General features: G+C 43.7%; 1 protein-coding gene across 2 annotated transcripts in view; it reads right to left on the bottom strand.

Moving 5' to 3' along the window:
* LOC110523018 (PH domain leucine-rich repeat protein phosphatase 1) overlaps positions 1-21,407 on the bottom strand; it is a 59,059-nt gene extending 37,652 nt beyond the window's left edge. The window contains exons 1-2 of one of the 2 annotated variants that reach the window (XM_036978554.1): positions 19,289-21,407; positions 4,435-4,631 (exon numbers count right to left, since the gene is read on the bottom strand). In XM_036978554.1, coding sequence (XP_036834449.1) covers positions 4,435-4,631; positions 19,289-21,035 — 1,944 coding nt within the window. In that variant the 5' untranslated portion in view covers positions 21,036-21,407. The remainder of the gene's footprint in view (positions 1-4,434; positions 4,632-19,288) is intronic. The other variant, XM_036978556.1, reaches the window with a different exon arrangement.
* Between the last annotated feature and the right edge of the window lie 5,213 nt (positions 21,408-26,620).

Raw genomic sequence — 26,620 nt, 5'->3', positions numbered from 1 at the left:
CATAAAGATATAAAACTGTATTTTTTTGTGAAGAATCAACAAGAAGTGGGACACAATCATGAAGTGGAACGACATTTATTGGATATTTCAAACTTTTTTAACAAATCAAAAACTGAAAAATTGGGCGTGCAAAATTATTCAGCCCCCTTAAGTTAATACTTTGTAGCGCCACCTTTTGCTGCGATTACAGCTGTAAGTCGCTTGGGGTATGTCTCTATCAGTTTTGCACATCGAGAGACTGACATTTTTTACCATTCCTCCTTGCAAAACAGCTCGAGCTCAGTGAGGTTGGATGGAGAGCATTTGTGAACAGCAGTTTTCAGTTCTTTCCACAGATTCTCGATTGGATTCAGGTCTGGACTTTGACTTGGCCATTCTAACACCTGGATATGTTTATTTTTGAACCATTCCATTGCAGACTTTGCTTTATGTTTTGGATTGTTGCCAAAAAGTTCAATTTTGGTTTCATCTGACTAGAGCACCTTCTTCCACATGTTTGGTGTGTCTCCCAGGTGGCTTGTGGCAAACTTTAAACAACACTTTTTATGGATATCTTTAAGAAATGGCTTTCTTCTTGCCACTCTTCCATAAAGGCCAGATGTGTGCAATATACGACTGATTGTTGTCCTATGGACAGAGTCTCCCACCTCAGCTGTAGATCTCTGCAGTTCATCCAGAGTGATCATGGGCCTCTTGGCTGCATCTCTGATCAGTCTTCTCCTTGTATGAGCTGAAAGTTTAGAGGGACGGCCAGGTCTTGGTAGATTTGCAGTGGTCTGATACTCCTTCCATTTCAATATTATCGCTTGCACAGTGCTCCTTGGGATGTTTAAAGCTTGGGAAATCTTTTTGTATCCAAATCCGGCTTTAAACTTCTTCACAACAGTATCTCGGACCTGCCTGGTGTGTTCCTTGTTCTTCATGATGCTCTCTGCGCTTTTGACGGACCTCTGAGACTATCACAGTGAAGGTGCATTTATACGGAGACTTGATTACACACAGGTGGATTGTATTTATCATCATTAGTCATTCAGGTCAACATTGGATCATTCAGAGATCCTCACTGAACTTCTGGAGAGAGTTTGCTGCACTGAAAGTAAAGGGGCTGAATAATTTTGCACGCCCAATTTTTCAGTTTTTGATTTGTTAAAAAAGTTTGAAATATCCAATAAATGTCGTTCCACTTCATGATTGTGTCCCACTTGTTGTTGATTCTTCACAAAAAAATACAGTTTTATATCTTTATGTTTGAAGCCTGAAATGTGGCAAAAGGTCGCAAAGTTCAAGGGGGCCGAATACTTTCGCAAGGCACTGTACTTGTGTCATACAATAAATTGCAAATGAATTACTTAAAAATCATACAATGTGATTTTCTGGATTTTTGTTTTAGATTCCGTCTCTCACAGTTGAAGTGTACCTATGATAAAAAATTACAGACCTCTACATGCTTTGTAAGTAGGAAAACCTGCAAAATCGGCAGTGTATCAAATACTTGTTCTCCCCACTGTATATAGTGTGTGTGATCATAAGATCATGATATTTTGGTCTTTCACACTGAAAGATGTTTCAAATACTGTGAGGAACTATTATCATTGTAATGGTATGCACACAAAAAAAACCTGACTGATGACTTAAAGTTCAGCTTATTAGTGGTGGATGTGGTGAGTTAAGACAAACAGAAATCAGATATCCCCAGCTTCCTACATTTTCACGCAGCATGCCAGGTGTCTCATTTATAATTGTTGAATAGACACAAAATATGCCCCAAAACATGTGTGTGCTAGTTGCTCGGTTTGGCCGGGTGGCCAATCTAGGAAGAGTCTTGATTGTTCCAAACTTCTTATATTTAAGAATGATGGAGGTCACAGTGTTCTTGTGGACTTTCAATGCTGCATACATTTTTTTGTACACATCCCCAGATCTGTGCCTCGACACAATCCTGTCTTGGAGCCCTACGGACAATTCCTTCAAATCAAACTTTATTTGTCACATGCCGCCGAATACAACTGGTGTGGATCTTACTGTGAAATGCTTACTTACAAGCCCTTAACCAACAATGTAGTTCAAGAAAGAAAAATATTTACCAAATAAAAAAATAAAAAATGACAGTTTAATTACAATAACAAGGCTATATTCCGCTACCGAGTCAATGTGCGGGGGTACAGGTCAGTCGAGGTAATTTGTACAAGTAGGTAAGGGTAAAGTGACTATGCATAGATAATAAACAGCAAGTAGCAGAAGTGTAGAAACAAAGTGGGGTGGGGGGTCAATGTAAATAGTCTGGGTGACCATTTGATTAGCTGTTCAGGTGTCTTATGGCTTGGGAGTAGAAGCTGTTAAGGAGCCTTTTGGTCCGAGACTTGGCACTCCGGTATCGCTTGCCATGCGGTAGCAGAGAGAACAGTCTATTCTATGACTTGGGGGACTGGAGTCATTGACAATTTTTGGGGCTTTCCTCTGACACAGCCTAGTATATATGTCCTGGATGGCAGGAAGCTTTGCCCCAGTGATGTACTGGGCCGTATGCACTATCCTCTTTAGCGCCTTACGGTCAGATGCCGAGCAGTTGCCATACCAGGCGGTGATGCAAACGGTCAGGATGCTCTAGATGGTGCAGCTGTAGAACTTTTTGAGGATCTGGGGACCCATGCTAAATCTTTTCAGTCTCCTGAGGTGTTGTCGTGCCTTCTTTACAGCTGTCTTGGTGTGTTTGGACCATGACAGTTAGTTGGTGATATGTACACTAAGGAACTTGAATCTCTTGACTCGCTCCACTATAGCCCCGTCATAGGTGAACAGGGAGTACAGGAGGGGACTAAGCATGCACTCCTGAGGGGCCCCAGTGTTGAGGATCAGCGTGGCAGACGTGTGTTTGCCTACCCTTACAACCTGGGGGTGGCCTGTCAGTAAGTCCAGGATCCAGTTGCAGAGGGAGGTGTTTAGTCCCAGGGTCCTTAGCTTAGTGATGAGCTTTGAGGGCACTATAGTGTTGAACGCTAAGCTGTAGTCAATGAACAGCATTATCACATAGGTGTTCCTTTTCTCCAGGTGGGAAAGGGCAGTGTGGAGTGGTTTCTGGGATGATGCTGTTGATTGGAGCCATGACCAGCCTTTCAAAGCACTTCATGGCTACCGACGTGAGTGGTACGGGGCGGTAATCTATTAGGCAAGTTCCCTTCGCTTCCTTGGGCACAGATACTATGATGGTCTGCTTGAAACATGTAGGTATTACAGACTCAGTCAGGGAGAGGTTGAAAATATCAGTGAAGACACTTGCCAGTTGGTCCACATCCTGGGAATCCGTCTGGCCCCGCGGCTTTGTGAATGTTGACCTGTTTAAAGGTATTGCTCATGTTGATTACCGAGAGCATTATCACACAGTCGTCCAGAACAGCTGGAGCTCTCATATATGCTTCAGTGTTGCTTGCCTCGAAGAGAGCTCAACTTCGAGTCTCATAGCAAAGGGTCTAAATACTTATGTAAATAAGTGTTGTTTTTTTACTTTTAATCGTTTTTTTTTTTTTAAACTGCTTTCGCTGTGTCATTATGGGGTATTGTATGTAGATTTCTGAGGATTTTTATTTATTTAATCCATTTTAGAATAAGGCTGTAATGTAACAAATGTGGAGAAAGTCAAGGGGTCTGAATACTTTTGAAAGGCACTGTATGTAAATGGGGAATCAAAGAGCAAAACAAAAATCACACAATGAATGTGCAAGAATTGGCAGGAGACAGCTGAGTGCATTCTGGAGAGAGATTTGCATTTATAATTATACTCAAGACACATTATCTATCTATCTATTAAGATTCATTACCATAATCTAAATGGGATTTCTGTCATTCATGTTCTGTTAAGATGCATTACCACAATCTAAATAGGATTTCTGTCATTCATGTTCTGTTAAGATGCATTACCACAATCTAAATAGGATTTCTGTCATTCATGTTCTGTTAAGATGCATTACCACAATCTAAATAGGATTTCTGTCATTCATGTTCTGTTAAGATGCATTACCACAATCTAAATAGGATTTCTGTCATTCATGTTCTGTTAAGATGCATTACCACAATCTAAATAGGATTACTGTTATTCTGAGCACGGTGGGTGGATGCTCTAATGGGTTACGCACCCAATGCAAATGGGTCCAGTACATCTCAGAGAGTAACCCAATGCATATGAGTCCAGTACATCTCAGAGAGTAACCCAATGCATATGGGTCCAGTACATCTCAGAGAGTAACCCAACGCATATGAGTCCAGTACATCTCAGAGAGTAACCCAATGCATATGGGTCCAGTACATCTCAGAGAGTAACCCAATGCATATGGGTCCGGAAAATTTCTCAAAAATGGCCAGTAAATTAAAATCTTCCTGGTCATGTTGTCCGGCATCACATTTTCCTAACGGAAACCCTGGAGTGTGTGTGTTCAGTACCTTTCCACCGATGAGGGGCAGGATGTGCATCTTGCCGGTGTGAGCATATTTGACGGAAGAGACGATGAGACAGGTGCCACTCAGGGTGACGTGTCGTCGTGACCACCGGTTGACAGGCAGGGCCAGCTTACCCTTCCTCACATTAAACACACCCATCAGCTGCACCCGGTCTGCTCCACCCACACACTGCGGCTTACCTGGAGGGGGGGGGGGGGGGGGGGTTGGAGAAAACAAACAATAACATAAAATCTCAGATGCTCCTGCTGAGAGAAAGATGTTTAAGAAGAAATCTTCCAAGTAAGATAAACAGAGACAGGGGAGAGAGAGGCTCTCTCTCTGTGAGTGTGCGTGAGTCTCTCTGTGTGTGTCTCAGTGTGTGTGTCTGTGTGTGTGTGTGTGTGTGTCTCTGTGCGTGTGTGTGTGTGTGTGTGTCTCTGTGCGTGTGTGTCTCTGTGCGTGTGCGTGTGTGTCTGTGCGTGTGTGTCTCTGTGCGTGTGTCTCTGTGCGTGTGTGTGTGTGTGTCTGTGTGTCTCTGTCTCTCTGTGTGTGTGTGTGTGTGTGTCTCTATGTGTGTGTGTCTCTCTGTGTGTGTTTCTCTGTGTGTGTTTCTGTGTGTGTGTGTGTGTGTGTGTGTGTGTGTCTCTGTGTGTGTGTGTGTGTGTTTCTCTGTGTGTGTGTGTGTCTCTGTGTGTGTGTCTCGTTGTGTTTAGGTGAGGTTAGTCACAGGTCACGTGCCGTATAATTTATCGGTCTAGTGGCTGAGGGGTGACTGGACGGTCAGTGTTAAGGAATGGAGAGCAGGTGTAAGGGTAGGTGTAATTCAGAACTCTAGCCCTTACTTTCCTCAATAAATGAAGGTAGCAAATAAGCCTGGTCTGAGCCAGAACTGCAGCAGATGGAGCTCCTGTATTATTGACTGGGTCAGTGCATGGTGGTGTGCATTTTTAGCAGCACTAAGGTGGGTGTGTAGAAAAACACTATTTTTAGCGCTTTAAGAATGGGTGTGCTCTCATGTAGGCTGTCACCCACCCACATGTACCAGGGGTCATGTTGAGTTCTGCAATCATCATTTTCATAATGCTGAACAAAAAACTTTTTTAAACCATTTCACCGGCGTTTAATATTCTACAGAGATCAGGGGCGTGCAACCATAGTTTTTCTTCACAGAGAATACATTATTGCAACACATTTGGCAGAAAATAGCTTCATTTTCATCAGATAACCACAGAAGTGCAACGCTATTTGGATCTAAGCCACACAAGTAAATGAGCTTACAATGAAAAAGGTCATGATAAACATTATTTCTAAATGTTTGTCATAGAAAGAACGTAGACAGCTACATTTCCTGTTATGCTTGAAGTTAATCTTGCATTTTACCATAGAGAAGTAGGCTCCACTGAGAAAAGTACCAGAGAAATGAGTTACACATCAGTCAGAGTGCTGTCTGCCAATAGAATGCCCTGTTCGTGAATTGTCATCCAAGTGGAGAAGTGCAACAGCAGCACAAAATTATTCTGATGTCGAGCAGAAATTACAATAAGAAGCATTTTGGATCTGTGTTTACAAAACGCAGCTAGATATTTCTGCGTTTTCTTTTTTTTGGTGAGGGGGGGCTCTGAATTCTGCGTTAATGGGACCCACACACACGGGAGCCAGTTTTAGAGAGAGGCTAAGGGGAAGAGGGAGAGCAAGGGATAGAGAGAGGGAGAGAGAAAGAAAATAAGAATGAAAGCAGCTGACTGAACCAGATCTGTCTGCTTCTCAGTTTCTTCTTATAGAGAGCCCTTTGTGTGTGTTTTTGTGCATGATCATATTTTCCTGAGATTGCCGGTTTTCGTCCTCTGATACCCTCTCTGCCTCACACGTGCTCTCAGGTGTTCCAGTGCTTTGCTTGGGGGATAGAGGGAGGGAGGGAGGGGGAAAGGAGAGAAAGACATTCTAGACAAAGTCCTCTAGACTGCTGTGCTATTCATCAATGCTCATTACATACAAGTAACACAAACACACACACAAACGGTAAAAAGGTGGCCCAGCCCTGGCCAGAGGCTGCATAGTGGTATCCTGTAGCCCTCTGTCTCTTTAAGAGAGAAGGGTGAAGGAGGACACCCCCAGAGGACAGACTAAAGATGAGAAGATAGAGCTATCAACAGCACAGTCAGGTCTGTCCACTCTACAACAGCCCTGTGGAATGTATGGAATGTGCGAGTTATCTACACAGGGACTCCAGTCCAATTCAACATACTGTAGATTATGGTTATTGACCATACAGATAGAGCTGCCAGGCCAGAAGTGTTTATATGCTGGTTGGCAGGGTAATGAAGGGGGGACTGAGGTATAAACAGAGCAGTGAGAAAGAGTGCGCAAGAACGAGACCAGAGGGGTTAAAAAAAATATATTCCCCCCAGCCCAGTGAGGAGAGGATTACGTTATTCCAAACAATGCCCTCTCAGAGAGAATGTGGCGTGTCCTCATTAGCATCCCCGCCCTCCACCCTGGTCCTTTTCTGTCCGCTCCCACGGCTCTAGGGACAAGTCCCGCACCCCTCCATGGGGCTGTTTCTGGTCCCAGACAGAGCTATCTGGTCTGTTCTACCCAGAGTCCCTACAGCCTATCTGGCTTGCATCATAAATGGCCACCTATTCCCTAGTGCACTACTTTTTACCTAATACGGAAAAAGGTACCATTTGGGATGCACTCTTGATCTGGCTGCTCTCCCCCTACTTCAGAGACCACCGGTTCCAGACCACCGGTTCCAGACCACCGGTTCCATCAACATGGCCACAGCATGAAAATAATGTTCAGAGTAAGTAAATTATGGTACAGCAAAGGATGGGCAGCCTTACCAACCAACACACACACACACAAAAATAGCCACTGATGGAGGGTTTGGGGCTCAGAGCTAGGAGGCTCATACACGCTTGAGGAATCCTCCACCCACACACCCCTCTCCCTAATGGATGTGCTCATCCTCTGATCAGGCCACTGGTTACAGGCCTACATACAATGATGTGCTCGTCCTCTGATCAGGCCACTGGTTACAGGCCTACATACAATGATGTGCTATTTTTTTTTTTTTTACTAGGCATGTCAGTTAAGAACAAATTCTTATTTACAATGACGGCCTACACCGGCCAAACCCGGACGACGCTGGGCCAATTGTGCGCCGCCCTATGGGACTCCCAATCACGGACGGTTGTGATACAGCCTGGAATTGAACCAGGGTATCTGTAGTGACGCCTCAAGCATTGAGATGCAGTGCTTTAGACCGCTGCGCCACTCGGTAGCCTCTGATCAGGCCACTAGTGACAGGCCTTCACACAGTGATGTGCTCATCCTCTGATCAGGCCACTAGTGACAGGCCTTCACACAATGATGTGCTCATCCTCTGATCAGGCCACTAGTGACAGGCCTTCACACAATGATGTGCTCATCCTCTGATCAGGCCACTAGTGACAGGCCTTCACACAATGATGTGCTCATCCTCTGATCAGGCCACTAGTGACAGGCCTTCACACAATGATGTGCTCATCCTCTGATCAGGCCACTAGTGACAGGCCTTCACACAATGATGTGCTCATCCTCTGATCAGGCCACTAGTGACAGGCCTTCACACAATGATGTGCTCATCCTCTGATCAGGCCACTAGTGACAGGCCTTCACACAATGATGTGCTCATCCTCTGATCAGGCCACTAGTGACAGGCCTTCACACAATGATGTGCTCATCCTCCGATCAGGCCACTAGTGACAGGCCTTCACACAATGATGTGCTCATCCTCCGATCAGGCCACTAGTGACAGGCCTTCACACAATGATGTGCTCATCCTCCGATCAGGCCACTAGTGACAGGCCTTCACACAATGATGTGCTCATCCTCCGATCAGGCCACTAGTGACAGGCCTTCACACAATGATGTGCTCATCCTCTGATCAGGCCACTAGTGACAGGCCTTCACACAATGATGTGCTCATCCTCTGATCAGGCCACTAGTGACAGGCCTTCACACAATGATGTGTTCATCCTCTGATCAGGCCACTAGTGACAGGCCTTCACACAATGATGTGCTCATCCTCTGATCAGGCCACTAGTGACAGGCCTTCACACAATGATGTGCTCATCCTCTGATCAGGCCACTAGTGACAGGCCTTCACACAATGATGTGCTCATCCTCTGATCAGGCCACTAGTGACAGGCCTTCACACAATGATGTGCTCATCCTCTGATCAGGCCACTAGTGACAGGCCTTCACACAATGATGTGCTCATCCTCTGATCAGGCCACTAGTGACAGGCCTTCACACAATGATGTGCTCATCCTCTGATCAGGCCACTAGTGACAGGCCTACATACAACAGCATTTTGTGCACCAATTTAACACACATTGGTATAGGCTAATTTTAGACAACCGTACATCCTTCTGTAATGTAATGTAAACTTCAACCACTTTAGGTGGAGTAGTGTAAACATAGTCTGTGCTAATGCACACACGCAATGTATGTATACATGTACACCCTTTCCTTCCGCCCATTCCTATCCTCAGAGCAACATCCTGTCCCCCATGACCACTTCCTGTCTGAGACAGAGTCGGACGGAGTAGACATTCTTAGCACTTCTGTTGTCCTCGCCCTTCCCTTATATCCAATAATTTTCTAAAGGCATCCCAAACATCCTAACTCTTATCCAATGTCCTGTCTGTGTTTGACCTTAGACATCCAGAAGACAGCCCACCCTTTCAGTCACACATGCCTCAAATAACTGTCCCCTACAAGCCTAGTCTCCAAGGACTGTCCATGGATTTCCATTCTCAACAACACATACACATCAACTTCTAGTGTGTCCACAATATGAACATTAAACTCCATAACTAACTTTATTTTCACACTCAAATCATTGACACTTTCTTTCCATCTTTCTATGGTTATACAGACAGAAGTACAAGGAAGCTTGGTTGTCAAGTTAAACCACAGCCAGGGGAGTAGGTGTTTATAGCAACGCGGGTGGATTTACATGTGCAAGCGTTGCTTTTAAATTGTACTGGATTGCACAAAAACAGTCCGTGCGAAGCCAGAAATGAAATAAAATTACATTTCAACTTACTATGCCGGTAGGCAGGATGGTCATTATGACGAAGGGAATTTGAGACAAAATATCTAAAGGATTGTATTATTAAACATAGACCCACCTCCTCCCTCCTTACCTCAAAATAAAAGTAATGCATGTGTGCCATATGTGGACAAAAAGGGAATAACTTGTGTGGGACTTTAATTTTGAGGTAAACAGACCCACGTTTGGAAAGTCTGTTTAATAATACAATCCTTTAGATATTTTGTCTCAAATTCCCTTTGTCATAATGACCATCCGTCCTGGCCACCGGCACAGTAAGTTGAAATGGAGTTGTTTTTAACTTCTGGTTTCCCCACAGACTGTTTTTGTGCAATCCAATACTATTAAAACAATGCTAGCACATGTAAATCCACCCAGGTTGCTAAGGGGAGTAAAGATCCACAACCACAAGGGGGATACAGGGCTGTCTGAGAGGGGCAGAGAAGCCCAGCTTCTGGTAGGGCTGGGACAATTACCATAGAACTGTGTAACCGACGGTTATGGTGGAAGAACATCATAAAATTACCGCCAGAACCATTTTTTGTACGATTTTAGTTTTTGGGAACAAACACACCTGACTGAAGACGGGATGGTCGGGCAATTTCACTGGTAAACTCATGGGCACACTCGCCTGGTATTGTGATGAAATAATGTATATGGTAATGTAGAATGTTCATTTAAATTGTGCTAACTGATTTGGCTCATGCAAGGAAATGTATTTTTGTAATGTCAGTTGAGTTGAATCAACAAATCACAGCACATATTGATGGGTACACTTCTTGCTTTTACTTCCTGCTTTTTTCTTGCAATGGCTGCCAGTCCACACATTACCCCCTCATTGACTGGAATTGGGACACCCGTTCTATTCATTCTATTTTTATGACAGCACATGCAGTCAGGAGCAGAGGAGAGTTAAAAATGTGTGTTGAGCGGTTTTTACGGTGACTGCAGTCATTTGGCTGGCCATTAACTCTCATCCAAAATTCCATGGTGGTCACAGCCCAAGCTGCTGGGCTGGGTAGTGGAGCTAGAGCCGTTACCTTGGGGAGGAACAGAGACAGAGCGCCAGTGACCTCTGGGTAATGCAGTTCTCAGCTGAAAGGGAGCCAGGCGGGCAGGCATACTGTATACTGTCTGCTGTCGCAGGTAGATCAACACTGAGGAGATGAAATTAGAGTTCTGCACAGCTCACTGTTCTCTCCTTGTCAGCAAAGCACACAATGTGTGTGTGTCCCCAACATGCCTTTTCCAGGGGGCACTCAGAATGTGCTGACTCAGACTCCTCTGACTGCCAAGGATGAACAGCCCTAGGCAACACAACTCTTACCTTACACACAATGCAAAACCTGAGTACCCAAGTCTCCTTCAATTATTTCCACATGTAGTCTAAAATAGATCAACTCCTTGTCTTGAATAGCCTTGACACTCCCAGACAGATGCCAAAACCCACCCTGAAAGGAGAAAGCATTCCCAGTTTCACACCCCAATACATTTACATAAACTAGGGCTGGGAATAGCCAGGGACCTAACGATATGATATCATCACGATACTTAGGTGCAGGAATGATATGCATTGTGATTCGATATGTACTGCGATTCGATACTGGGATTTTATTGTGATTTGATGTTCCAAACATATTGCTCACTATATGTCTGCTGCAGAGAGAAGAGAAAGCACCAGAAACTAGTTTTGGGAAGTCAGGGAAATAATAGTGCTGAAAACATGTTGGCTCACTATTTAAAAAGAAGATGAAGAACGAGCTATAATAGGATGAAAAATACCAGCGTTTTGGCGCAGGTACAGCTGACTAGCGCTAGCTAACACTGCCAACTGCAGCAAAAATAGCCTTCTTACTTGGAGCCAAAAATAATGTTGCGATCTGTAACTATTGATCACTAACATACATTTCATAACAAACGGGCATCTTCCAACATTGCTATAGGCTAGTGTGTACAAACTTACAACAGGCCGTTAACAACAACAATGTAAAGCAGGGGATCCCAAAGATGAGGTCCGTGACCCCATTTTTATATACATTTTTTCGAGACCCACACACAATGTAAAAAGTGGGACGTAATCAACTGCCAATGTTTACTTTTTTAATTGGAGATGTGACAGTCTAATACAAATCAGTCTGACAATACTTTTGACCGTATTTCAATATGAAGGAAGTGTGGTTTGAAGTGACTGAAACGCATCAGAAAGGTACTGGGAATGTTGTATGATTAATATTGTATGATCTTCTGTGTAGAAAAGAACATCATCATTGATAATCTCCCCTAGTCTGATTTAGTGTCTGGTCTAATGAGTTCTGTGCAGATTGTGGATGTTGTAGAGGGAAACAGACACATACAGTGGGGCAAAAAAGTATTTAGTCAGCCACCAATTGTGCAAGTTCTCCCACTTAAAAAGATGAGAGGCCTGTAATTTTCATCACATGTACACTTCAACTATGACAGACAAAATGAGAAAAAAAATCCAGAAAATCACATTGTAGGATTTTTAATTTATTTATTTGCAAATTATGGTGGAAAATAAGTATTTGGAGATTTCTGGCTCTCACAGACCTGTAACTTCTTCTTTAAGAGGATCCTCTGTCCACCACTCGTTACCTGTAATAATGGCACCTGTTTGAACTTGTTATCAGTATAAAAGACACCCGTCCACAACCTCAAACAGTCACACTCCAAACTCCACTATGGCCAAGACCAAAGAGCTGTCAAAGGACACCAGAAACAAAATTGTAGACCTGCACCAGACTGGGAAGACTGAATCTGCAATAGGTAAGCAGCTTGGTTTGAAGAAATCAACTGTGGGAGAAATTATTAGGAAATGAAAGACATACAAGACCACTGATAATCTCCCTCGATCTGGGGCTCCACGCAAGATCTCACCCGTGGGGTCAAAATGATCACAAGAACGGTGAGCAAAAATCCCAGAACCACACCCCCCCGTGTGGTTCTGGGATTTTTGCTCACCGTTCTTGTGATCATTTTGACCCCACGGGGTGACCTGCAGAGAGCTGGGACCAAAGTAACAAAGCCTACCATCAGTAACACACTATCCTGCAGTCAAATCCTGCAGTGCCAGACGTGTCCCCCTGCTTAAGCCAGTACATGTCCAGGCCCATCTGAAGTTTGCTAGAGAGCATTTGGATGATCCAGAAGAAGATTGGAAGAATGTCATATGGTCAGATAAAACCAAAATATAACTTTTTGGTAAAAACTCAACTCGTCGTGTTTGGAGGACAAAGAATGCCGAGTTGCATCCAAAGAACACCATACCTACTGTGAAGCATGGGGGTGGAAACATCATGCTTTGGAGCTGTTTTTCTGCAAAGGGACCAGGACGACTGATCCGTGTAAAGGAAAGAATGAATGGGGCCATGTATCGTGAGATTTTGAGTGAAAACCTCCTTCCATCAGCAAGGGCATGAAATGTGGCTGGGTCTTTCAGCATGACAATGATCCCAAACACACCGCCCGGGCAACGAAGGAGTGGCTTAGTAAGAAGCATTTCAAGGTCATGGAATGGCCTAGCCAGTCTCCAGATCTTAACCCCATAGAAAATCTTTGGAGGGAGTTGAAAGTCCGTGTTGCCCAGCAACAGCCCCAAAACATCACTGCTCTAGAGGAGATCTGCATGGAGGAATGGGCCAAAATACCAGCAGCAGTGTGTGAAAACCTTGTGAAGACTTACAGAAAACATTTGACCTCTGTCATTGCCAACAAAGGGTATATAACAAAGTATTGAGAAACTTTTGTTATTGACCAAATACTTATTTTCCACCATAATTTGCAAATAAATTCATTAAAAATCCTACAATGTGATTTTCTGGATTTTTTTTTCTCATTTTGTCTGTCATAGTTGAAGTGTACCTATGATGAAAATTACAGGCCTCTCATCTTTTTAAGTGGGAGAACTTGCACAATTGGTGGCTGACTAAATAGTTTTTTGCCCCACTGTACATGTTCCTGAGAGTATTTTCTTTCAGTGATGGGATCATAACATTGTTTAGCCTAAATGGTTCAAAAGATAGAGCGACATTTTTTGAAAGAAAACAGAATCCGCTCTGTTTATTACAACCGCATCAAGCTGCTACCGGAGGTTACTGAAGTAACCCCTATGAATCAAGCGCAATTTTTGCTCTCGCGACCCCATCCTAGTTTGTCAACTGGTTGTAACTGTAACATGAATGATTAAGAGTCCTTTACAGGGTTAATCTGCAGTTGAAAAAGTGACCACCCCGTTTTGGTAAAAAGCTGAGGGATGGGCCTGGAGAAATCTAACCACTAACATTCATAGACAGAACTATAGTATGTATCCAAAATTATTGTTTAAACCATGCTTTGAGGCTATACAGTGGTTGTTTACATTTACAAACATTAGAGTAAACCAAGCTTATATTTTGGGTTGTGGTTTAGTGACAGTTGTACTAAGCGTATGAGAAATGTATCAATTATATTCTTAAACAATCAATGGGAATATATGACTAATGTATAAGTCTAAAAAGTGCAGATTGCCTCTTTAACTGAATGGATACTTTCTGAATTGAATGAATGGGTACTTGGCATGCAAAGAGAGAAAGAAATAGAGAGGTGGTGGCATGAGAGAGAACGAGAGAAAGAGAGGGGGTGGCATGAGAAAGAAAGAAGGGGTGGCATGAGAGGGGTGGCATGACAGAGAAAGACGGAGAGCTTCAGTCCAGAAATCTCTCTGAAACAGTATGTTCCTGATTACAAGACTTCCCTTCTCTCCTCCATCATACTAGTGCTTCTCCTTTTTCCTCTCACGCCACATTCTTGCTCAATGCAGGCCCCTGCACACCATACCAGCTACTCTCACACAGAGACACAGGTACAAAAGCTCTCTGTAGACTAACCCTGCCCTGGGGAGACCTGGAGCCATGTATCCCTTCACATAACAGATCATCTCCTTTACTAGTGTTATTCTAGGCCAGGGATGGGCAACTCCATCCCCTTTTGTAGGCCCATGGATCAATTTCCACACAGAAAAAAAGTCTTAACTCTCAACTAGATTAGTAGAATACCCAATGTGCAATTTGTAAATTCCGTTGTGATTCAGCAGTTCTCGTTATGTTAGTCACTGATAGTCACTCAATTAGCCCATGTCAGCAAAACATCTTTAGATTGGCAAATTATTCTAGCGGAAAGCTATCTATCTAAACTTGTAGTAATCTTGGGGGCATTGAATTTTGTTAGTCACACTCATACCATATTAAAAACTACTCATTTTTCACAGCAAAATTACTACAACTTCATAAAATTTGTTAGTCTATACATTTCTCTCTGCACCATGCAAAATGTGTAGAATTGCAGGAAATTATAGGGTAGGCAGCATAAATGTAACCACATGTAATATATAGATTTGCATTAGTAAACGCATCAAAGTTACACCTAATTTTTACACCTAATTTTCTATTTTTCGAGTTATTACAGAAAACCGATCAGAATTCTGAAGGATGCCGGAAGTCATGTTGGAAAATGTTTTTCCAGGGGATGATGTAATACGGAGGGCCCGATAAGCCAGCCTATTCCCTATAATGTAAACTCCAAAAGAAATAACTTCAAATGTATAACTTCTGTTTTCAATTACATTTTCTGCCAACTTATAAGCAAATACTTTATGAATGTATTGTTACAAATAAACTTGCAAGGTTGCTTGCCAACTTGCCTGCTAACGTTAGCCATATTCGCCTGCTAACGTCAGCCATATTCGCCTGCTAACGTCAGCCATATTCGCCTGCTAACGTCAGCCATATTCGCCTGCTAACGTCAGCCATATTCGCCTGCTAACGTCAGCCATATTCGCCTGCTAACGTCAGCCTTATTCGCCTGCTAACGTCAGCCTTATTCGCCTGCTAACGTCAGCATTATTCGCCTGCTAACGTCAGCCTTATTCGCCTGCTAACGTCAGCCTTATTCGCCTGCTAACGTCAGCCTTATTCGCCTGCTAACGTCAGCCTTATTCGCCTGCTAACGTCAGCCTTATTCGCCTGCTAACGTCAGCCTTATTCGCCTGCTAACGTCAGCCTTATTCGCCTGCTAACATCAGCCTTATTCGCCTGCTAACGTCAGCCTTATTCGCCTGCTAACATTAGCCTTATTCGCCTGCTAACGTTAGCCTTATTAGCCTGCTAACTTTGTTTGCACTACATGAGTCAGCCAGTTGCTATCAAAACCTATTTTACAGCTACATTAAAGTAAACCAATGTTTTGGAAATGCATAATGCCATCTAACCAGTTATCAAAGAATGTTAGCTATATGCAGTTGTAACGGATGTGAAATAGCTAGCTAGTTAGCGGTGGTGCGCGCTAAATAGCATTTCAATCGGTGACGTCACTTGCTCTGAGCTCTTGAAGTAGTGTTTCCCCTTGCTCTGCAAGGGCCGCGGCTTTTGTGGAGCGATGGGTAACGATGTGTGCAGAGGGTCCCTGGTTCGAGCCCAGGTATGGGCGAGGGGACGGTTTAAAGTTATACTGTACAGTCATCTTAGTCCGCAAGCTAGCCAGCTAGCTAACAATAGCTATTTAACCAATTAGCTATTAGCCTAGCCAAACACCACGGTTATGGTCAGCAAGCTAGACCCCAACTACTAGAGACCGGCTAAAGCATAACTACAGATCAAAGCAGAAACTTACACATTGATGGCTGGGGCCCATCCAACTACCACGGTTATGGTCGGCAAACTAGATCAGCTAGAACACAACTAACACATAACCACAGATTAAAAACAGAGAGAGCAGGTTTACAGATTGATCGTAAAACTTAAGAGTGCAGGCTGGGTTAGCTACCAAAAAGGGGGGGGGGGGTTCGCAGGGCCAAGGGAGAGTCAAGGAAATCCAAAATATACTGAAAACAAATATAAAATGCAACGTGTAGTGTTGGTCCCATGTTTCATGAGCTGAAATAAAAGATAGCAGAAATGTTCCATACACACAAAAAGATTCTCTCAAAAGTTGTGCACAAATTCATTTACATCCCTGTTAGTGAGCATTTCTCCTTTGCCAAGATAATCCATCCACCTGACATGATCATTACACAGATGCCCTTGTGCTTGGGACAATAAAAGGGCACTCTAAAATATGCAGTTTGGTCACACAACACAATGCCACAGATGTCTCAATTTTGAGGGTGCACGCAATTGACATGCTGACTGCAGGAACATCCACAAGAGCTGTTGCCAGCGTCATTTTAGAATTTGGCAGTACGTCCAACTGGCCTCACAACCTCAGACCATGTATAACCACACCAGCCCAGAACCTCCACATCCGGCTTCTTCGCCTGCCGGATCATCTGAGAACAGCCACCTGGACAGCTGATGAAACTGAGGTGTATTTCTGTCTGTAATAAAAACCCTTTTTTGGGGAAAAACTCATTCTGAATGACTGGGCCTGGATCCCCTGTGACTGGGCCTGGATCACCCATGGCTGCGCCCCTGCCCAGTCATATGAAATCCATAGGTTAGGGCCAAATTCATTTATTCCAATTGACCGATTTCCTTATATGAACTTTAACTCAGTAAAATCGTTGATTTTGTTCCATGTTGCGTTTATATTTTTTGTTCAGTATACATATATTCCAGATGTCTGTCAGCTAGCACTAAGACAAGGTGGAAAAATTACAAAACTCCCGCAGCCTACTTCACAGAGAACATGACGAAAAGTTTACAAAACATATGTACTACAAAATTAGAACAAGCAGGTATGCTTTTCTCTTTTGAGCCCACCGCAAGAAGGCACCAGTCTGCCATGCTAGCGGATTCCCACTAGATAACACATCCACACATCATGTGTACGTGACCCATTTGCTTCTTGTTTACATCACACTTCATGTGATTGGTGAGCTACAATACAACACCGCCAACATTTGGTCTGGAATGTAATTACATGCTAGCGGCTAACGTTAGCTAGCTTGAGCTAGCTACCGCGCCAGCATACGAACTCGGTAGTAGATCATTCATATGACGTTGAGAAATAGTGCATTGTGGTAGTTTAGATAATATTTCTGGATAAGTTAAAGCTCCAATATACAAATTCTTGGGCGACTTGACAAAATTCACATAGAAATTAGAGTTATAGATCTGTCACTCATTAAAATCAAGTCTAAGAAGTGGTAGATCTGTTATTTGTGCACTATTTCTATGCTTCCTATTTTTAAGTTTTGTTTTTGCGTATTTTACTTTCAGTTTTGTACACCAGCTTCAAACAGCTGAAAATACTACAGTTTGGGTTATGGAAAATATGTTTCACAGCGGTTTAGATGGTACAATGATTATTTACACTATACTTGCTTGTTTTATCACAAACTGAAATTAGGCAAACTATTCACATTTTTTCAACCAGGAAATAGCAGAGTGATTTCTGCATAGTGCATCTTTAATAAATATGTAATAATACAAAAACATAACTATGTTTGTACAGTAGTTGTACTCATGATCTGGTTACCTATAAGTTACTTAAGCAATAAGGCCCGATGGGGTGTGGTATATGGCCAACATACCACAGCTCAGGGCTGTTCTTATGCACAATGTAACGAAATATACCACAAACCCCTGAGGTGCCTGGCTACCAGCGTAATTGGCTAAGTAAAAATAAATGTTTTGTCATACCCATGGTATACGGTTTTATATATCACGGCTTCCAGACAATCTGTATTCAGGGACTGAACCACCCAGTCTATAATAAGCCTTTGACCACACTGTTACATTGGTGAGTAAAAGCTTCCTAACTTTTAACTCTAAAACTTCAACAGCCCCCCAACAAAATGTTGCTTAAGGACCCCAAAAAGCTAGAGCCAGCTCTGACCGCATGTGTGGGTATGGATGCGGGTACGCAGACCCGCGAGCCATTAAGGCCCCACATGATGAGTTTTGATTTTTTTTGTGGCCCCCACCCCCATCAAAGTTGCCCATCTCTGTTCTAGGCCATATCAAACATAAGCGGTTTGTTTGTTAGGGATTCGTTTTTTTTCATCTGAATGCCTCTGGTTAGATCGGAGATGATATGGTCAAAAACAAATCTACTTATTGTTAACCTCAAAACATACTGATCCCTGCTGTCCATATGCTCCATCCTCCCTCCAACAACATCCAAAACAATAACACACTTTTCCAAAGTGGTTCCTAACAATCATTGTGATCTTGGGGCATCATGGAAAATGAGCACACCTGTTACCTCCAGATGTGTCTGCCTATTCATCATTCCCCGTGGGGGGTGGAGCGTGTAGGCGGTTCGGAGGCACAAGGCAGGCTATTGTCTCCGGCCGCTGGAACAATTGAATCATCTTCTTGTTTTGACAATCCGACTGACCAAACATAATGCCATTGTAGTGGATGGTCACACAGTACTTTAGTAGGACTAAGAATGGGTTGACAGCATGATAATGGGCAGAGCACTAGCCAAACACAATCAAACTGACAGCCAGGGCAGGGATAGCAGTGCAGGGGCCAAGGGAGAACCACCAAGCTAAGTTAACCTAGAGAATCTGACTAGAAGCTGCTTACCCTGGCTGTGTCCTTATTTAGCACTGAAACAGTCACCTGACCCACCCAATCCTCACTCACCTTCAACACAGAAATACTGGTACACTTTATTTGAAGGGTGCCTACTTAATAACCTACATAAGGACGTCATAACAAAATCCACAGATAAAACATTTATAACCAGTACATAATCATTCATTAATAGCCACAATAATAAATGAATCACATTTTCTAAGGTCACACTCACCTGCGTAGAAGCGTATGAGACAGCCTATTTCTGGGTCCATACCCTCTTCCTGTACCCGCCACGGGTCTCCATAGCCCAGATTAGAGAGGTACTCATTCTGCATCTGCAGAGGCTTCTCATCATCCTCCAGCCTCCTCATAGCTCCACCGTGCAGCTGGGCGAAGAGGGCCGGTGCTGGTGAGGCTTTCTCTGGGCCTGGGACCCCTCTCAGCTCCCCTGAAACGACCAGGTCACACTCAACAGCTGCTCTGCCAGTCAGAGGTAGGGCCAGTGAGTTACTGCCACAGCTTGACAGGGGATTGATCAGTCTGGGTTCTCCTCCAGTGCTACCTGTTTTTCCACCTTCATCAGTAGCCTTTTTGTCTTCCAGTTGGTTTGACTTTGATAGCCTGTTGTCAGGAGCTTTGCAGGCATCAGTTGAGGGGACGTGCATGGATTTCCCCTCCAGGGTCTGTTGCCGAGTGACAGTGGGGATGCTGGCTGTGTGTGTCGGGGAAGGGTCAAGCTCAACCTCGTCTGAGGAACTCCCAAACGGGTCCAATTCCTCCGTGGCAGAATCTAAGTTTGGGCTGAGCACTGAGGAGTTTGTCCCAAGGACAGCAGCATCACTGAGGGAGTTCCGGTGTTGGCTGGGCCGCGGACCACCGGGGCTCAAATCATCAAAGGTGCTACTCTCCATGTCTGAGCCTGAGTACAGTCCACAACTGTCGGCCCCACTCAGGCCCATGTCTGCACCCTCACTGTCATTTAGATAAACCTCAGAGGAAGAGGTGCTTGGTATCTTGTAGTCAGAAAGTAATATATTTGTTTCCAGGTAATATTGAGCATGGTTGTTATTGCTATGAAGCCGCTTGATTGGAGAGACTGGTTGGTTCTCCTCTGACCCTGAGTAGGAGATCACAGAACCTGGGTAGGAGGTCTTCACGTTGTTACTTTTATTCACACCAAGTTGGTAGTCAATATGCCCATGGCTACCATTGCAGTTACCGTTCAGGTCAACATAAGCACTTGTTTTGCGAGTCATTCTTAGTATCCCTCCACATTTACCTCCAAGCTGCCCCAGACGAGCCGCTATCTCCCCAGCGGTGGTGTCCACGGCGCATAGTACCGCCCGGGGGTAGGAGGGCGTGAGTCGGTCATGGACGTGGATACAACCCTGCTGGAGGTCAGCTCGGACCCACGCCTTGTCGTTGGGCTGGAGCTGCTTCGCCTGCTTCTGGCGAAGCAAGGTCTTTCTATCCAGGCTCAGTGTGTTGCTGACAGACGATGCGGACAGTGTGGGTCTCACTCCCCCAACGGAGGAGACTGCGGGTGGGCTTGAGATTGTCAAAGCTGCGGCCGAGAGGTTCCTCTTGTGCCGCCGTCTCCTGGTCAACAACGAGTTCACGCTGGTGCTGCTGACCGATACGAGGCTGTAGATGTTGGGTGTTTTACCGGTGGTCATGTTGAGATTGGCAGCACTACTGGTGGCGTTAGCAGCCTGGTTTTGGTAAATCCCGTTCCGTATCGCTATGTGAAGTAGGGAGGTGGTAGCAAGTCCCAAGAGTTTTGTCTCCCCGCCCCCGCCATCATCTTCCCCCGTCGCAGTTATTTTTCCAGCGGGGAAGAGTGCACCACCACTGGCCTTTAAAAACTTGCTGCCACTTCTTATTTGTCCAATTTCCGAGTCTAATATTCCGACTGATGTTGACAGGGAATCCACCTCCAATCGGCTCCTCTCCCCAGCCACTATCCGCACACTTTCCATTTTCCGCAAGTGAATGCGCTAACGTTAGCAAGCAAGCTAACAGTAGCAACAACCACTATGAACTCCAAATAAATAAAGCTAGTTAGCTAACGTTAGTTCCGGCAGGTACCCTTGCAGTTTATTCGTTACATACATTATTCCACTTGCGTTTTCCAGCTAGCAATGGAGAAAGCAAGAGAGCTAGCCAGGCCGTGCAATTTGTTTTCTTTTGCTGGCTGCTGGTGAAATCGCCGGTCAATGCCGCTCGGTTGCTATCGAGACCGCCATTATAAAGGATGTTTTGCTGCGGTATGAAACCAGCCAGTCAAGCTCATTAGATATGTGAAGCATTTGATGAAGCTGGCGGGATTTGAAGATTTGTTTACACCCACGAAAGCTTTATATTTATGAGATGACGTAAAGAGCCCTGCATGGACTTCTGGGAAATGTAGTTTTCTGTATTTAACTTCCCCTTTAGCAGCGACATTAGTACATAGTTTCTAAACCCCGAGTCACAACATCACAACACTTCAGGAAACGCTTGCGAAGGAGACCAAGCAGACCAGGCCGGGGTTTGGGGTTAGAGAATTCAATGAGAGAAGTGAAACGTTATTCCTTAGTTGTTAATTTTCTCGAAATCGAAAGGCACAACATACATTCGAGACAATGTTTTAAGTAGTTTAACATGTTATTACTTCAAACTCGTGAAAGTGACAAACTGACACGTTTTCATTTTCGTCCAAAATAACTTTATATAGGAGTGCCATTGATTTTGACGGGTTGCACATGCGTAGGTCGGCACGATAGGCCCGTTAGACCCGAGTATGTGTTTCTGGGCATGAGTTTTGCTTGTCAAAGTCGCCATGGGATAACTGGGCCCAAAATCTGTCTTATCCAGCAGGCACGCTCAGTTTTTGTATGGAGGTCAACGAGGGTGTCGAATTTGGTTAACAGAAAATGTAATGGCTTATTTGCTACGTGTGGCTTATTTGACCGAATAAAAGTTTCGTTATGACTATGTTGTTACGTATGGAACGCCGTTTGGGTCTTTGCGTGTCCAAAAGATACACGTCAAATAACACAATTTGACCGTTAAGTAAGCTTTAATTTGACACGTCAAATAACTATTTTATTATAGAATGTTGTGTGCTGAATTTGCATGTGTAAGCCAAGCGCCACCATTACTGTCAAAGCTTCTGGGGTAGTTAGCTAGCACCAATGCAAGTAGCCTGAAAACATTAACCAGTCGAAACTGCAGTCAAATCAAATCAAATCAAATTTATTTATATAGCCCTTCGTACATCAGCTGATATCTCAAAGTGCTGTACAGAAACCCAGCCTAAAACCCCAAACAGCAAGCAATGCAGGTGTAGAAGCACGGTGGCTAGGAAAAACTCCCTAGAAAGGCCAAAACCTAGGAAGAAACCTAGAGAGGAACCAGGCTATGTGGGGTGGCCAGTCCTCTTCTGGCTGTGCCGGGTGGAGATTATAACAAAACATGGTCAAGATGTTCAAATGTTCATAAATGACCAGCATGGTCGAATAATAATAAGGCAGAATAGTTGAAACTGGAGCAGCAGCACAGTCAGGTGGACTGGGGACAGCAAGGAGTCATCATGTCAGGTATTCCTGGGGCATGGTCCTAGGGCTCAGGTCCTCCGAGAGAGAGAAAGAAAGAGAGAATTAGAGAGAGCATATGTGGGATGGCCAGTCCTCTTCTGGCTGTGCCGGGTGGAGATTATAACAGAACATGGCCAAGATGTTCAAATGTTCATAAATGACCAGCATGGTCGAATAATAATAAGGCAGAACAGTTGAAACTGGAGCAGCAGCACAGCCAGGTGGACTGGGGACAGCAAGGAGTCATCATGTCAGGTAGTCCTGGGGCATGGTCCTAGGGCTCAGGTCCTCCGAGAGAGAGAAGGAGAGAATTAGAGAACACACACTTAGATTCACACAGGACACCGAATAGGACAGGAGAAGTACTCCAGATATAACAAACTGACCCTAGCCCCCCGACACATAAACTACTGCTGCATAAATACTGGAGGCTGAGACAGGAGGGGTCAGGAGACACTGTGGCCCACTCCGAGGACACCCCCGGACAGGGCCAAACAGGAAGGATATAACCCCACCCGCAGTCATTTTCAATATTCTTAGCAATGGTTTAGGAATCCATGTGAGTAAGTATTAGCTAGGTAGCTACTTGTTGTTCTTCTATTGAAATCACTAGCTAGCCAGCTACTTAACCCTGTTGCCCAAAACAAACGTTATAAACACCCAGCTAGCTTAATCTGGCTAGTATGACTTGACCGGACAGGGTTATGTGTTGTGAAACTAGCCACAATAGTGGAATTTGCGTTTCGGCTTCAAAATAAAGTCCATATTTGAAAGCAATGCAGAAGGTTACAATTGGTGGAATCATGCCGTATTTAGACTACATTATCTTAAACATGGTCGGAGTGTTGGAATGTGGAGCAATGAAATGGAGTATGAGTCTACTCCCACAGAAAATAACTGGGAAGAGTTCACACAAATATTATCGTCATAGTAGCTCTTATTGAGGGACTTTGACTGTGGGAATGTACCTACCCAGTCAGCCTATTGTGCATAATGACATTTATATTGCACTGTACAGCCTTACCTAATGATAGTCCTCCTCAGAGTTATCAGGCTCCAAAACATCCAGGTCATGTTGTTTTTCCTCTGGAATGGTGTTCAATACAAATAGTAGGTTGACTGGTACAATAAATGTGTCTCAATTCACAGTGGTTTCAGGTCCCGCAATAAAAGCTATGACACTAATGTTCTCTGGGTGTCATTGAGTAGAGTAGACTGATACAGTGAAATAAGTATTTTTTTAAATATTTTTTTTATTTCACCTTTATTTAACCAGGTAGGCTAGTTGAGAACAAGTTCTCATTTACAACTGCGACCTGGCCAAGATAAAGCATAGTAGTGTGAACAGACAACACAGTATGCCCCGAATGCAATTCTAAAGTATAATACAACCCTTGTGATTAACACATTTTTGTCAAATTAACAAATTATTGTATTTTGTTGAATTTATATAAGAACATTATCTGTATTCATTTGTATCGCTTTCAATTAGATACTTTTATTTTGAAGGTGAACCGCAAATTCCACAATCGTGGCTTATCCTTATTGTGGCTAGCTTCACATAGGTGGGTCCGACCACGATCAATCAAATAAGAACTGTCTTGTAAATTAGGGGTATTTTGGGTGATGACACGTAACTAGATAGTGAGCTAGCTAACTATAGCTACTGAAACAGATTATGTAGTTTTGCTATGTTTTTGGGGGAGAACATTGTTTGCATCCATCAGCTAGCTAGCTTTTTTCTAACCAGCACGGTCCAGTTTGGGGAAGTGTGTCTGCGCTCGTGCAGTAGTGGCAGGTGCACGAGACAAGACTTTACCAGGGTCATAGCATACGTATCGGCGAATCGTTATGACATATGAAATACGAGTGATAGTGTAATTATTGTGTAATATCTACGTAAAATAATCATGAACATGTTAAATGATTACGCGACGTGCAGTAATATTCAGGTCCTGATTGGTCAGAAAGCTTATTTGACGCGTCAAATTGTGTTATTTGACATGCTTCTTTTCTGACACTCAAAGACCCAAACGGCGTTCCATAGAGCTGTGCCTGGTCGCCACGAGTTGTCACGGTCACAACGTCATAAAGGCGGGGGCCTATTACTACAATTTATTTTCTTAAAATGTGATTCTAAATATAATCCTAACCTTAAACACACTGGTAACCTTACATTAGGACCAAAAAGCAAATGTTTGTTTTCATGATTTTTTACGATTTAGCCAATTGCGTCTGTAGCTGTGGTAAATAGTGGTAAACATTGTGCCTGTTGTTTACACGCGTATCTGCCCTCTCATTGGCTAGAATGGTCCCACCTGATCTTGCTCCCTTGGATATTTCTGAACACGTTTGTTAGAGCGACCACTAGAGATCTGGTCAGTAGAATTGGTAGTCTATGGGAAAGTGTAAATGTTTGTTATGGTACTTTTGCTGGATTTGTATAATATTTCTGCTTATTTACTCGACAACTTGACACAAATGCGTGTAACTGTGTTCATGCATAAACAAATACGTTTGACATAAAATACTGTTTACATTTCTATGCCTAAATGAGCTCGCTACTGACTCAAACAATAGTCTTCTGGCCCCATCTAATGGATACAGGTCACATTACAGCCTTTTGCCCCTGCCACTTGAGGCTTCAAAGAGAGGCCTTCTTATTTTGTGGCCAGATATAATTGTAGCTGTTAATTATATTGTTGAAGAAGCTATGAGAAAACAACTTCTTGTTTGGCTAGCTGGATAGAAGCCAACTGTGAACAGAGTGTGCTGGAGAGGAGTCTTCGATAGCCTTTATGCTGATATGGCGCGGTAGGAGATGGATGCCGATTTACAGGCTCCTAACTAATTGTGCTATTGTGTGTGTTTTTTCACGTTATTTGTAACTTATTTTGTGCATAAGGTTTCTGCTACCATCTTTTATAACTGAAAAGAGCTTCTGGATATCAGCACAGCGGTTACTCACCTCAAACTGGACAAATATGTTTTCTTTAACGAGTCATACACAAAGGATTTACTTCAGACACCAGACAAGGCCCAAATCCCTGTGCTTCGCATAAAGAAGAGAAAGAGATATCGGGGACGTAGGTCGGGGTGCCTTGTAAGGATCCGATGGAGAGTGCATAATCTGCCTCTACCATCAGTCCTATTAGCCAACGTGCAATCATTGGATAATAAAATGGATGAGCTCCGATCAAGACTATCAAATCAAGTCAGAGCAAATGTATGAGCAAATGTAATTGTCACGTGTGCCGAATACAACAGGTGTAGACAAAGGGAAGCACAGCTGCAAGCTGCCCAGTGACACAAGCCTACCAGACGAGCTAAATTGCTTCTATGCTTGCTTCAAGGCAAGCAACACTGAAGCATGCATGAGACCGTCAGCTGTTCCAGAAGACTGTGTGATCACGCTCTCCGTAGCCGATGTGAGTAATACCTTTAAACAGGTCAACATTCGCAAGGCCTCAGGGCCAGACAGATTACCAGGATGTGTCCTCCAAGCATGTGCTGACCAACTGGCAAATGTCTTAATTTGCCCCTGCACACACTTTTGGTTTATTGTTGCTCTTTAATTATTTGTTATTTTTCTATTTTCTTATTTATTATACATTTTTTTACTTCAGTTTATTCTAGTAAATACTTTCTTAAAACATATTTTTCTTAACACTGCATTGTTGGTTAAGGACTTGGTTATACCGCCTGGTATAGAGGTCCTACACCTGTTGTATTCGGCGCATGTGACAAAATATACATTTATTTGATTTGATTTGATTTGCTCCGGAGGTAGTGATGTGACTAAGTAAGAAAGTAATAAAGGCCATGCACAGCACGTACGTTGGCACACACACACACACACACACACTCACACACACACACACACACACACTGAATCAGCAGCAGTCAACAGATATCATTACTTGAAAAGGCAGGGGCAAAGTGCAATTTAAACCAACTACAGTAAATCTCTCTCTCTCTCTCTCTCT

Source organism: Oncorhynchus mykiss, chromosome 5, assembly GCF_013265735.2.
Source record: "Oncorhynchus mykiss isolate Arlee chromosome 5, USDA_OmykA_1.1, whole genome shotgun sequence".
In the NCBI taxonomy this organism is placed as follows: Eukaryota; Metazoa; Chordata; class Actinopteri; order Salmoniformes; family Salmonidae; genus Oncorhynchus; species Oncorhynchus mykiss.
The sequence above is the reverse complement of the archived record's forward strand: the minus strand, read 5'-3'. Positions and strand labels throughout refer to the sequence as shown.